Source organism: Crotalus tigris, unplaced genomic scaffold (assembly GCF_016545835.1).
Source record: "Crotalus tigris isolate CLP2741 ecotype Arizona unplaced genomic scaffold, ASM1654583v1 scf7180000017871.4482833, whole genome shotgun sequence".
In the NCBI taxonomy this organism is placed as follows: domain Eukaryota; kingdom Metazoa; phylum Chordata; class Lepidosauria; order Squamata; family Viperidae; genus Crotalus; species Crotalus tigris.
The window spans coordinates 1,526,218-1,541,376 of NW_024096690.1; the positions used below are offsets into that span (position 1 = coordinate 1,526,218).

At 33.0% G+C, this 15,159-nt stretch overlaps 1 protein-coding gene across 4 annotated transcripts in view; it reads right to left on the bottom strand.

Moving 5' to 3' along the window:
• The window catches only part of TOP2B (DNA topoisomerase II beta), a 68,917-nt gene that overhangs the window by 35,685 nt on the left and 18,073 nt on the right, over positions 1-15,159 (bottom strand). For 3 of the 4 annotated variants that reach the window (XM_039343676.1, XM_039343675.1, XM_039343677.1), the window contains exons 5-15: positions 7,904-8,049; positions 7,136-7,233; positions 6,398-6,610; positions 6,143-6,316; positions 3,843-3,944; positions 3,584-3,721; positions 2,762-2,900; positions 2,254-2,411; positions 2,032-2,157; positions 864-974; positions 119-224 (exon numbers count right to left, since the gene is read on the bottom strand). In XM_039343676.1, the coding sequence (XP_039199610.1) occupies positions 119-224; positions 864-974; positions 2,032-2,157; positions 2,254-2,411; positions 2,762-2,900; positions 3,584-3,721; positions 3,843-3,944; positions 6,143-6,316; positions 6,398-6,610; positions 7,136-7,233; positions 7,904-8,049 (1,511 nt within the window). The remainder of the gene's footprint in view (positions 1-118; positions 225-863; positions 975-2,031; positions 2,158-2,253; positions 2,412-2,761; positions 2,901-3,583; positions 3,722-3,842; positions 3,945-6,142; positions 6,317-6,397; positions 6,611-7,135; positions 7,234-7,903; positions 8,050-15,159) is intronic. The other variant, XM_039343678.1, reaches the window with a different exon arrangement.

A 15,159-nucleotide genomic window follows, 5' to 3' on the forward strand; every position in this document is an offset into this window, starting at 1 on the left:
ATCCAATTAGTATTGCAAATGACAGATTAATTAAATTTCAAGTTTAATTAATTCATTTTAAAGTGCACTTTGGATTAAAAATATTTTTGAAAAAGGAAAAAAGGAGCTCAGTACAAACCTTTGTAATATTTTATTTTCCACGCTTTATGATTCTCCATATGTTTTTTCCATTCATCAAATTCAGGAATACTATAGAAGGAAAGTTCCTGCTTATTTTTACTTGCCTTAAAATAAAGAGAATTTCAGTTAGATTTTAATTAATAATTTTTCTTGTGTTTTATAAAAAAATACATGATACTTGTTATGGTTATTTCAAGTATGATTTGGGCCAGCATAATGCCACTTGATTTATGATAGGTTAATCCAAATACAGCTCAATATATTTTACAGGTACACATGTTTGGGCATATATGCCATGTCATTAGAATGAATAATATATTTATTTCAAGCTTTTCAAGACTGGATATTGAATAATTAAATTAGAATATTTGAAAAGGTGGAAATAGTGTCAGATAAAACTTTCCATAACTTTCTGACAGATTATTTCAAATAATAAATGCTAGCATTATACTAAGAAATAAAAGTAACAAGTTTGTATTAAGTTCAGCAGAGCTTTATTTCTGTGCAATAAAGAATTATGCCCATGTTATACAATCAAAGCTACAAACACAAATGCTAAATATTTTATATCCATCTTTTGCTGAAGAAATTTTTTTTCTTAAGTCTAGAATCATTCTTATATATAAAGAAATATGCTTGAATATTGAAAGAATTATATTCATACTTCATTTCAAATATTAAATGATATAAATTTTACCTCAAGATTTATTAATTATACAATGTACACTGACTATATTAATTACCTTTACAATTGGAGTAATGAATTCTTCAAGGAAACCATGTTTCAGAAGTGAAGGCCAATTATGATGAATAAAATTGATTAGCAAACCCTTTATATGTGATCCATCTTGATCCTGGATAAAAAAGGAAAGATGGCTAAATATGGATGAATCCTGAATAAAAAGAAAATATGACTCTACCACAAGAGATAACTTTTACAAATGATTCTATTTTTACTATTTAAATAATTCAATTAAGATTTATATATCTATAAGTGCTTTGAAAGCTATTTAGGCTATATTCAGATAAATATGCTTATATAGTATTCTATTATTTCTATAGCTATCTTTCTGAGGGAGATGGGAGGTTTAGAAATATAAATAATATTTCTTCTGCAAGTCATGTAGAATTGAATGAATGTTACAGTTTTAATAGCAATTATCAACTTATATACTGCTTCATAATGCTTTACAACCCTCTTTAAGCCATTTACAGAGTCAGCATATTGTCCCCAACAATTTGGGTCCTAATTTTATGACCTTGGAAGTATGGAAGGCTGTGCCAACCTTGAGCCAGTCAGGGTCGAACTGCCGGCAGTTGGGAAAGTTAGCTGGCAATACTGCTTTCTAATCACTGCGCCACCATGGCTCTTTAAATGCAACTTTTTCTTTATATAGACCCAGGATTCAAGCAACATATGTAAAATTATTTTTTAAAAATAAAATATATAATATGAATGCTAAAATACAGTGTATAACTGAAAATATATCAGAAAACTATAAATACATAAGATATTAAAAATCTTGAAAAATTGAAGAAGCTTCTTAAAAATGACTGGAAATCTTTTCTATCCAGAATCAATCACTTCAAAAAATAAAGTCAATGGAAACTTATGATATTTATTTTAATGAATAAAAATACTATCAATGTCACCAATTAGTATAAAGTACGCAGGTTGTCAAAAAATATGTCAGCAAATTAAATAAAGTCTGAAGGATAATACGGAAAATTAATGTACCGTATTTTCCGGTGTATAAGATGACTCGGCGTATAAGACGACCCCCGACTTTGGAGAAGATTTGCATGGTTAGAAAGTTGTCTTATACGCCGGAAAATACGGTAAATGACAAGCAACAGAATAGGAAAGAAAGGATTGCATGATGGATATTTAATTTTAGAATTTCAACTGACCTGATCAGTCATAATCATAATTTTGCCATATCTTAATGTTTTCAGAGACTCTGGATCTTCGTAACTTTTCTTATATTGTAGTCCAACTATTTTTATAATGTTATTAATTTCTGCATTTTCCATAATCTGTGTAGAAATGTAACAGTAAAACAAGCTTTATTAGTAAATACTTGCACATATATTAGCTATACACTCAACAACTCTTTGAATGACATGTTTTACCTGTTTATGAGATGCCTCACGAACGTTAAGAATTTTTCCCCTGAGTGGAAAAACCCCATATCTATCTCTTCCAATAACACCTAAACCAGAGACAGCTAAAGATTTGGCCGAATCTCCCTCAGTTAAAATTAATGTACAATCCAAAGAATGCTTGCCACCTATAACATAATGAAAAAAAAAAATCAAAAAAATCGAAGTAAGGGGATTGAAGTAATCTTTAATTCAAACTAAATTCTTAAAACAGAATAGCACATTTTCAGAAAAAAAAACATTTAATTAAAAAATACAGATACTTGACATAAATTTACTTTTTAAATAGCATGGCTCTTTAACCATGGTATAACTATGTTCAGTATTAATCCACTTATGCCGAAAAAAACCTTATTTCAACAAACATATACAACTTAGCAAGAATATTTACCTGAAGTATGTTCGTAGTCATTAATTAATGAATTTGGATGCATTTATATTATTATAAAAAGTATCCCAAGTGATTGTTAGCTCTTACCAGCATCATTAGCATCATCAAGTTTTGGAATGCCTTTAATTTTACTATGTTTCACCGATGAACATTTTTTGTTCAGCTGTATCTGTGCCTTGAATTTCACCCAGTTTAGTATACTTTCTACAATGCCACAGTTAGAAGCCTATAAAAATTGAATTCAGTCATATTTAAAAATACCAGAAAAAGATTTACATTAAAAATAAATGTATTAAAGCACTAAAATCCATTTTTCCTTAGAAGATATTGCAGTAATATGTCAGAATTTATTCTTTACGCAGCTTGATATTTCCTTATTTTTATTCTTATAATTAACAAAAAGCAATAGCAATAGCATTTATATACCACTGCACAGTACTTTACAGCATTCTCTGAGTGATTTAGAAATGTCAACATATTGTCCCCAATGATCTGGGTCCTTATTTTACCGACCTCTGAAGGATGGAAGGTTGAATCAACCTTGAGCCTGTCAGGATCAAACTTCTGATTGTGGGCAGAGTTAACCTGCAATACTACATTTTAACTATTATGCCACAAGGCTCTTTCACATAGCACTTGAAGAGCCACAATGTTTATGAACTGAACTGCATGTTATATTCCCAAAACTAGAAAACATTTTACAAGACAGTTAACAAGCATCAGTATTTATTAATTAAAAAGGAAATGCATTTCAAATATTAGAGCATTATTCTTTTTATTACTTTTCATTTAGTCATATTAAGAATAGTTTTTGAAATGTAAACCACATCAGGGATTTTACTTTCTTTAAAGAAGTTGGTCAATGATTCTTCAAATGACTACGTTATGAAATAAATATGCAATACTTACTGCTTTGAAAAACTTTTCTGATAATTGACATTTGGACCCAAAACCTTTAGGCTGGAGTGTCATGTTCTCTTTTGTTTGAGAATCGAAAGAAGGGTTTTCAATAAGACAATTAATAAAAACCCATATATGGTTCTTTACCTGTTCAAATATATATATACATATATATATATATAAAATATATACAAAGAAGTGAAAAATCAGAAAACAAAGATACAGAAATAATGAAACAATCTTTTTAAAAATATGAGCATCAACTTACCTGGAATGGTTTTACTGAAACACCAGCTTTGTTTTTTTTTTTTACCACCTCTATCAATTTTCCAACAATTTGATCTACCACATAATCAACATGCCTACCTCCCTTAAGATAAAAAATAAAAGAAGTTAGCAACAATAACAAAAAAAATGTGTTTAGAACTTTGTGTTCTAATAATGAGAACATTTTCACAGAAGGAACAAAGAGATATTAAATAATCAAAAGAATGCCACATATCCTGAACATATCAGGGATGTTACTATTCTCATATTGAAGTATTTTAACCATAAAATGTATATGCGGTACAAACATATGTGAATATATTTTCATATTTAAAAGTCCATAAACTGTACAGTAGAGCTTTACAACTACATTGAGGTAACAAATGTTGGGAATATTTACTGTGCTATAGTACAATATGGTTATAAATCCAGTTTTTATGGCCATATTTTATGAAATGATTTGTTGTTACATTCTTCCCAAGATCAACTAGCTGATTTCATGCCTAAAGTGGCATAAAAATTCATAGTCTCAATCACCATACCAAGCTGTTTCTCAAGGATTGCAATAATGCCAAAATAATCTATTTTTGCAATCTTAACTGCCTATCACTAATGAGATTAAAAGATGAAAAGTGAGTAACAATTATATTGAAAATAAAATATCTGATGTGCTGACCAGAATCTTTGAATTGGATGACTCATAATACTAAGAAACCAATTTTTTAAGACAAACTAAGCAGCCTGCTCAAAAATATTCAAATGCAGAGTTTTAGAAAGAGTTAAATGATGTGCTATATACTAACATACAGGTAGTCCTCAAGTTAAGAGTGTAATGGACCCTGCCCATTCCACTTGTAACTCGAAAACCCGTGAGAGTGAATCTCATACCTCGAACAAGATAACTCCCTTGCTCAATAAGATGCATGTAACTTGTTAAGTGCACAAGATATCTCAGGGTGGGGAAGGCCATGGAGGGCCTAGTGACTGACCAGGCCCCCGAGGCCTTCCCGATCTACTAAGATACTCCTCCCTTCCTGCCATGCCGGACTCACCTTTAAAAGATCCATCTCCTCTCTGCTGCGGTTCCTGCTGCTGCCCAGATCTGAGGCCACAAGACACTTCGGCGGCCCTCCGGATGGTGGATCCGGCCGCCAGAAGCCTTTTCCGTGCTACTGCTGTTTGGATCTAAGGGATAGATCTGAGGCTGGGGGATGCTTCTGCAGCCCTTCAGAAAGTGGATCCGGCTGCTGGAGGCTTTTTCCATGCTGCTATTGCCTGGATCTGAGATCAGGGGATGTTTCCACGGCCCTCTAGAAGCCCATTTCTGGGCGGCAGCAGCCTGGAAAAGGCCTCCGACACCCAGATCGGGCCTCCAGAGGACCACAGAAGCATCTCCTGGCTTCAGATCCAGGTGGCACCGGCCTGGCTTCTGATGCCCGGATCCACTTCCAGAGAGCCACAGAATGTCCCCTGGCCTCAGATCTGGGTGGCACTAGCCTGGAAAAAGCCTCTGATGCCAGGATCCACCTTCAAAGGGCTACGGAAGTGTTCCCTGGCCTCAGATACAGGCAGCAGAGGCCTGGAAAAGGCCTCCGGTGGCCAGATTCAGCCTTTGCAGGCATGTGGAAGCATTCCCCGGCTGTTGCAGAGAACTATTGCAGCTTCTGTTGCAGAGAACTGAGGCCTAAAGTACCATGAGATCACATGAGATCAGTAGTGTGAGATCTCACGACACTGATCTCACGTGTTACTTTAGGCCTCCATTCTCTGCGAACGCACTGAAGGCCTGGAGCAGCCAAAAAAATGAAGTATCTCGATCTTCACAGGGTGAATATTGAAGGCCTGGTGCCTGGGGAGACGTGGGGAGGGGAAGGCAGATAATAACTAGGGTGAATGTTGCAGTACCACTGTGGTTGCTCATAAAAGTGAACGGCCACGTGGTGCGGCAACATTCGTAATTTTGTGTCTTGCTCGTAAGCATTAGAGGATGCTCAACATGCAACTTTGAATGATATTGACATCAATGTTTTACAAATCATATACAGTAACTATTATATTTGTTTATATGAAACTAATAACCTGTTTGACATTACTTTCACAACTTATTTAAAATATTTGCATTACTTTTTGAGGCTTATGTATGATCAATACCAAAATTAGCTCAATGATTTTCTGTCATTTGATTTTCTGTTGTGTATATAATACAATTTATAAAGTTAAAAATCAAAAGTATGTTAATTCCAAATCAAAGATTATGCTGTGTATTATTTTAATCACTCTTAAGTAGGTAAAATAACTCACCTTTGTGGTAGCAATACTATTCACAAAACTAATTTGCTGAAATCCCTTTTCACTTAAAGTAAGACAGACATCCCAGCGTTCATTAGCAAATTCATGAATAACTTTTAGAGCAAGTCCAGTTTCATCCAACTTATCCTTTACATAAAGATCAACGTAACTACGAAAGCCATTCACCTAGAATTTAACAAGAATAATCATTTTCTACTTTGAACATATAGAATTTCATTATATAAATATTTTTACTAAAGTTCTTACAGGTAGTTTCTTTCCATTAAGCATAACTTTGACTCCTTTGCATGCTCCTGCCAGATCATAAGCTCTTCTTGTCATAAGAGCTACTATATCTTTGTCAAGCTTTTCCATCTTAAACTTAGAAAGATCTGGTTGGAATGTCACACATGTATAGTCATCTCCTTCAAAATGTTTAATCTTAGGATCTGAAGTCTTCAGCATATTATTCATCCAGGTCTTCATTTTAAAAAAAGATAAAAAAACAAACATATGCATTAGTAAAAAATTTCTGACAAAAATACAACAGTAAAGAAATATGTTTTTCATTCAATCATTCTGAAATAATTTTTTTTTAGATCTCATATAAACTAAAACTTTAAGGATGTGTTAAATAATATCATATTTTACTTATTTTATATTTCTTTTGAAAAACATAATTCATGCGTTCACAATATGATATATAATCATTAATGCATTGAATATAATGTGATTATTTCCCACACTAGATTATTTTATGATATATTGACTGGATACTGAGTAAAGTGGAAAAAATAAATCAGGGTTCTGAACAATAATATTTTTGTAGGTTCTCTATTAAGATTAAAACTACTTCTACATGCATTTGAATAAATTCTATTGTTCAAAGTTTTAGTCAGAGAAATACCATGTGAACTTATCTCTGAATATCTTGTCCTACCATCTTTTTAAAACCTGTTTTAACCACATAAGAGATGTTAAGAAAGCAAAGGGAAATAATCATACCTGCTTAAAACTATGTTTGTATTCTTTGCAAGCAGTCTCAACTGTAAACTTGGTACTGAATATATTACAAAGTTTTGCACCATAGCCATTGCGACCACCTGAAAAGGTAGGGAACATGAATACCTCTCAAAATGTTTTTGTTTTTACTGTCTCTCCCCCCTTGATACATGCCATGCATATGCATATGGTATACAGGTAGTCCTCGATTTACAACAGCTCATTTAATGACCATTCAAAGTTACAACGGCACTGAAAAAAGTGGTATGAGAGTTTTTCATATTTACGACCATTGCAGCATTCCCATGCTCACGTGATCAAAATTCAGATGCTTGGCAACTGACTCATATTTATGACAATTTCAATGTCCTGGGGTCATGTGATCACTTCTTGTCACCTTCTGACAAGCAAAGTCAATGGGAAAGCCAGTTTTACTTAACAACCGTGGTACTGACTTAACATCTGTAGTGATTAACAACTGTAGCAAGAAAGGTCATATAATGAAGCAAAATTCTTTAACAACTGTCTTGTTAGCAACAAATTTTGGGCTTAATTGTGATCATAAGTCGAGAGCTATCTGTATTGTGTTCTAAAATACAACTACTGTAGCACTTGATTTAGAATTTTGCAGCAGGAATGTGAAGTTAAATCTTTCACTTAGTTCCTCTTACAAAGCTCTTAACTTCCACCAATTAAAACATCAAATGGCATAAAATTGTTATTACTACTTTAAAATTATCATTTAGGTAATGCTGAACAAAGTATATTTACCTGTAACTTTTTTTTCATCATCATCATAATTACTGGATGTTAACAGCTGTCCAAAAATTAAGGCAGGGACATACATCTTTTCAACTTTATGTTCCACAACAGGAATACCTTTTCCATTATTCCAAATACTTATAATATTTGACTCACTGGAAGTGAAAACAGTAAATATTTTAACCACAGAAAAGTACAATTGCCTTTATAGTTTTCAACAATGTAACCCAAATGCTACAATGTATATTTAGCAGTTTACAAATTCACAAAATACCTGATTATCAGTAAGTCACTGCCAGTATCTTACATTGTGGTAGAGCAATTAAGATAACGTACAAGACAAACATAACAAACAATTATATCACTGGTAGAACACCGCACAGTGCTTATCTTTTCTTCAACGCTGAGAGAAGTGGTGGCTGCATTTGCAATCTTCAAATTAGAATCTTGCCTATGTTTTAGACTATACAGTATTTTACTTAAAGCAATATTAAAGTTGCAAGCCTTTCCAATTCTCATCACATGTGTTCTACAACTACACACAATCTTCTTCAATGCAGTGAGATTCACAACAGACAGATGAACATGATAACTTCTCCTTGTAGATAGAATATTTGAAAACTGAAAAATTAAAACATCTTTTTTATCAAAAGTTTTACAAATGTAATACAATATAAACCCCTCCCACCTCTCCCAGAGCTGATTACAGGGTAACAAATAAACAAACATAATCTAACTAACATTAACCAACTATACTATCAATCAAAACCCTAACACACTTTAATTCCTTTTCAAAACAAGTGTTAACAAATTATAAACTAAAATAATGATATAATTAAAACTATTAATAATTATCTAAAATCTACTTATATGCAAGATAATACTTTTCAGTTTCATATCTCTTTTGAATGTAATCAATCCATCTTCTCCAAACCATAATATGTTTTTCTTGTGAATGGTCCTTTAAATAAGCAGAGATTTTCGCCATTTCTGCTAAATTAGACATCTTAAGTATCCATTCTTCCATAGTAGGCAGAGAGTTTTTCTTCCAATATTGCCCCACTAATAATGCAGCTGTTATAAGATTCAACATCAAATTGATTTCTTTAACATCAAGATCTGCAATAATACCCAACAAAAATAACTGCGGAGTAAACTTTATCTTTCTCTTAAAAATCTTTTGAATATTCCACCAAATCTTAATCCCAAAAGCTTTTATATCTCTACAGGTCCACAAAATGTGAAAATAGGTTGCATCTAAACTTCCACATCTCCAACATTTGGGCTGTAAATTCGGATACATGCGGGACAACTTTTGGGGATCCAAATGCCATATATAAAACATTTTATAAAAATTTTCTCTTAAATTTTCCGCTTGAGTAAATTTTACATTTCTAACCCAAATTGTCTCCCATGTATCTAATAAAATCGGCTCTTCAATATTTTGAGCCCATTTAACCATGCAATCTTTAACTAACTCCGTTTCAGAATCCAATTCTATTAAAACATTATAAATTCTCTTTATATGAGCTCGACTTTGATCTTTAATCTGTTTTACCAAATTCACATCCTCTAAAGTGATACCAACTTTTTGATCTAAACTCCACCTCACTAACAATTGATTATAATGAAACCAAGAGTGTACAATATTTTCTTGCTTCAACTCAGTCAAAGACTTTAATTGCCAATCTTGCCCAACCAAACTAAGTAGTTCCTTGTAAGAAATCTTATCCAAATTCACTCCCCTAGATATTCCCTCTATCACGTGTCCAGGAATCCCCCAAATTGGAATTTTATAATTTAACCTATAATAATACTTCTTCCAGACACGCAACAAGGCACTTCTCAAGATATGGGTTTTAAAAACCTGATCAACTTTTTTTTAATCATAAATTAAATACGTGTGGCATCCATATAATAAATCCCATCCCTCAAGAGAAAGGATATTTTTATTTGTTAAGTTGAGCCAATCACTAATCAACGTTAAAGCCGCCGCATCATAGTACAATTTTAAATTAGGCACCTTAAGTCCTCCTCTTTCCCGTATGTCTTGTATAATCTTAAATTTAACTCTTGGCTTTTTCCCTGCCCAAATGAACTTATTAATCCCCTTCTGCCATTCCTCCAAATTAGCATCTTTTTTCAAAATAGGTATCATTTGAAACAAGAAAAGAAACTTTGGGAGTATGTTCATTTTAACTGCTGAAATTCTCCCCAGAAAAGATAATTGTAGTTTTTTCCAGTCCTTTAAGTCCCTTTGCACTTTTGCCCATAATGTCTCATAATTATTTTTATACAATTTAACATTAAAAGCTGTAATATATACTCCTAAATATTTAACCTTTCTCACTATTTCAAAACCTGTTAATTTAGCCAAAATATCCTTTTCCTTCATAGACATATTTTTCGATAATATTTTAGTCTTATTATTTACCTTAAAACCAGAAACCTTCCCATACTGAGTTAAAATTTCAACCAAATCCCTAGCCGAGTCAGTTGAGATAATGTCACAACCAAATCATCAGCAAAAGCTCTCAACCTATAATCATTCTTATTTATTTTTATTCCCTTTATTCTAGGTGAGTCACGAATTTTAATAAATAAAATCTCCATTGTTAAAACAAATAACAATGGGGATAAGGGACATCCCTGTCTTGTACCCTTTTCAATTTTAGATGCTTCTGTTAATCCCCCATTAATTATAATTTGTGCAGATTGTTTCTGATATATAGCCTTAAGAGCATACAAAAATTTATCCCCAAAATTCATTTCCTCTACTACTCTCAATAAAAATTGCCAATCTAATTGATCAAAAGCTTTTTCAGCATCTACAAATATTAAAGCCGCAGGGATTTGATTGTTCTTGTCCAAGTACTCAATTAGATTAACACTTTGTCTTACATTATATTTCATATATCTTCCAGTTATAAATCCAGATTGATCACTATGGATCAATTGCTTCAAAACTCGAATTAATCTATTTGCCAATATTTTGGAAAAAATTTTATAATCTGTGTTCAAAAGAGATATAGGTCTATAATTTTTGGGTTGAGTCAAGTCTTGATCCTCCTTTGGAATCAGTGATATAAAAGCCCTTCTAAGATGGAGGTACTTTTGCTCCCAGCAGAATGTTATTAAAAAGTTCCTTCAACGGTTATATCATTTCTTCAAATAGCATTTTACAATAAATTGCTGTTAATCCATCTGTACCTGGAGCCTTATCAATCTTTAATTGCTTAATTGCCCAAATAATCTCATTAGAAGTGATTAAACCATTAATCTCATCTCGTTGATCAGTAGTAAGTCTAGGAAAATGTGCTTCCTGTAAATACTTTTCTATATCTAAAACTTGTATATTTTTACTAGCATACAACTTTGAATAAAAATCTAAAAAACTCCTTTTAATCAAATTTTGTTGATATACTTCTTTATCTTTATAATTTATTTTTTCTATAATCCTTGATTTTTGTTTCTTTTGTAGTTGGTAAGCCAATCACCTACCAGGTTTGTTTGCATTGCAAAATGTATTGTGTTTCATGTACCTCAAATTAGTTGCAATCTGATCAGCTATTAACATATTAAATTGTTCCTTAAGCAAAGTTATAGAAACCTTTAAGCTATTGTCCAATGGATTTAATATAAGAGCCTTTTCCTTACATTTAATCTCTTCTTTCAACTCTTTACGTTTCTGCATCTGTTTGCGTCTATGCGCATTATTCATATGAATCAAAACCCCTCTCATATATGCTTTACTGCCATCCCATACCATTGGCATTGAAGTACCCTTATACATATTCAAAAGAAAAAAATTCCTTTAAATAACCTCTACATCTCTGTATATTCCCCTCATGTCTAAATAAATTTTCATTCAGTCTCCAAGTCCTTCTATTCCCATCTTCAGTAAATAGCTCCAACCATACAGGACTATGGTCTGACAATATTCTGGGGAATATCTTGGTATTCTTCACCCTAGAAAAAAAATCATTAGTAATTAAAAAAAAGTCAATTCTGGAGTAAGATTGATGCCTGTCTGAAAAAAAGGTAAAGTCTTTCTTCAGTATTCCGTTCTCGCCAAATGTCTCTAAGGTCCAGATCATCCTTCAAATAAAAAAAAACTTTAGGTAGTTTTGCATGATTGGGAAATTTAAAAGAGCCCTTCTTGTCTTTACTCTTATCTCAAACACCGTTCCAATCTCCCATCATAATTACTGATTTATAATCCAATTGAATTAATTTCTGATGTATCATCTTATAAAAATATTTTTGTTGCTGATTAGGAGCATATAGTCCAATGACAAGACTTCTCTTACCATTTAATAATAAATTAATAATAACATATCTTCCTTGTGGATCAGAGTCAATTAACTTCGGTGATAAATCTTTCCTCACATAAATAACTCCTCCTCCTTTTTTCTGCGGAGCAGAGGCTATAAAATTTACTCCCAGCCGGGAGTTGATCAAATACTTTTGATCCTTTAAAGCAATATGAGTCTCTTGCAAACATATAACATCATTTTTATGTTGTTTCAAATAATGAAATTCTTTCTTTTCTGTGGTGAATTCAAACCATTAACATTCCTTGTCAGGAACTTCCCAAGTGGCCTGAAGCTTTTGGAACACTGCATTTAAGTTTGCAGTCGATGACCTCTTCGGCCTTGTTCCTCCCACTGGCTCAGAGGTAGCCGCTTGTGTTGTAACTCCAACATCTACCGTTTGTTCTTTTTCTCTACGTTTATGGGCTGCACGAGTCATTTGCTGTTCCCTTGGATCTTCTCTTATCTCCAAACACTGGTGCATAGCTTCAACCAGCAATTCTTCTCCTGTTAGCCAACTGTCCTTCAGACTTGCTTTCATTTCTTCTAGATCTTGGAGATTGTGGTGCACCTGCCCTCAGAACAGAAACATAAAAATCTCTTGCTTTTAAAATTGTGTTAAGTCTATAACGTGTGCCAACATAATTCACCACTATGCCAACAGGTACATCCCATCTGAATTGAATCTGTCGCTTCTTTTTCTAAGAATTTTTGGAGGTATTTATTTTAAAATTATAACATCTTGAGCTGCAATTTGAAATCTTTGCTTATAAAAAGCCTGTATAATTTCATTGCGAAGTGATCTTCTGGAAAAATAAACAACCACATCTCTTGGTAAATTTCTCTGCTTCGCAATCCATGAATTAACTCTAAAAAAATTTTCTATATCTCTCAACATTTCTTCAGGATCACATCCCAAAATGGAGGCTAATTCTGCTGCAATTTCTTCTTTCAAATTCTCTTGCACATTCTCCTTCAACCCTCTTATTCTCAAAGCAAATTCCATATATCTATATTGTGACATTATAATTTCATTCTGTGGTGCATCAACATTATTCTCAACTTTTTCAACTCTATATCCTCTAATCTTTCAACATTTCCAACCACTTCATCCACATGGTCATCAAGCCGTTCTAGGTGGGCAGCAAGCCCCTGGAGAGCCATCACAATATCTTCCCTCATCTCATTATTTTTTTGCTCCAAAAGCTCTTCTGTCTCAAGTTTGACCTTTTGTGCAGTTTTCTCCAAAGCATCCTGTAAAGCATCCTGTAAGTCTTTAAGTGTGAGTGCCTGAGATGGAGGATAGGGTGGAGGAGATTTAGGCTTAGGTTGCTGTATAGTCTGAGTTACTGGAGAAGGAATTGAAGCTTTAGGAAGAGAAGAAATTCCAGGGCGTTTTGAAGCCATTTTAAAAAGAAAGAGATAAAGAGAGAAAAAAAATTTAAAAAGCCACTTCTTATAACAAAATAAAATAAGGGGATAATAAAAACAACTCCCCCTTACATAAAAAAGAAACTCTTTAAATAAGCAAAATCTGTTATGTTGTTGAAACTTTGTTGCCAAGTAAAAGTGAAAATCTTCAGACAAAGAAACAGGGTTCCTCCGCCATTTTTTCCTCACTCCATTTGTTAAAATAATAACTGGAGAAGATATTAATTCTTTCTTGAGTTAAAGTTCAGAATCATCACAGTTCTGATCCTCCTGAACCGCTCCGTCTGCTTTGGATTTTACTCACAGTTCTCCTTAAGCAGCAGATGTGGAAGCAGCATCTGGCTTCGTTCTCCCGTTCCGGAGAACAAAGGCGTCCTGGGATGCGGAGTTAATCCAGGCTCCAAAGGAGCTCTCACCCTTCGTCTCCCAAAAAGAGAATCTGTGGGAGACTAGAGGAGCTCAACTTCTACCCAGAAAAGACTCACCTTCTTCCCTTTGCCTAGGAAGAAGGTTCCGAGCCGCAAAACAGCTGATGGTCGCAGTCTGGCTGGCTCTTACACATTTCCGAGACGGGTGGCTAAGAAAAAAGCCGCCATCGGCGCAGCGATCGCCACAGGAAGCCTCAAAAATTAAAACATCTTTAACATGTACTAATGGCCAAAAAAATATTCAAATATTTTACAGATGCAAATCTCTCTATTGTCTTGGGTATTATGAAATCATTGTCATACAACTCAGCTTGTTTTGTATCATTGTACTACACATTAATGTAGTGTGTAATGATTAAATCCTAATCTTGATCTAAGACATACAACTAATATTTTTCTTGGTGAGCTATCCAACAAATATTCATTCATGTCAGATCAATGGCATAAAGGACAAAAGGACTTTTTAGATTGCCAACCTGAAGCTACAAACATCACAATAATATTTATATAGAACAGCATTGCTTAGAAGACTTATGCTAGAAAATATATGAATTTGAATCCAGAAGACTTAAGATCATGAAATGAAAAAAGTGGAAAATGATATTGGGAACGAACATCTATAAAGTGTAACACATACCCTGCACAAAAAAATAGTATATTTGAACTCTATCCTTTACATTCAGAAATGTCATATGACAACTGTTACAATTTAAACAATCACATGAAAAAATCTGTATATCTTGAACAGATATTTAAATTAAATTTCTTCATTGAAGTACCTTTTTATATATATTCAAGTCATATTATTTTATTATGAAGTTAAATTCTTGTATCCATTTTAATATTTAATAGAAAAAAGCATTTTAACACTTCTATCCCCAAATTAACTCTAACAATAAGAACTACATTAAAAAAAATAAAGATATTGACCTTCAGGAATCATAATTCTTTCTTAGACAACCCAAGACATATTTCGTTATTTAAAATACCTCTATAGTGCTTATTAAGCTGTGCATATTCAGTGGTATAAACACTAGACAACCTTATGACTTGTTGGATCATCCTTTGAGAGAAAAGTAGTACAGTTTGATGA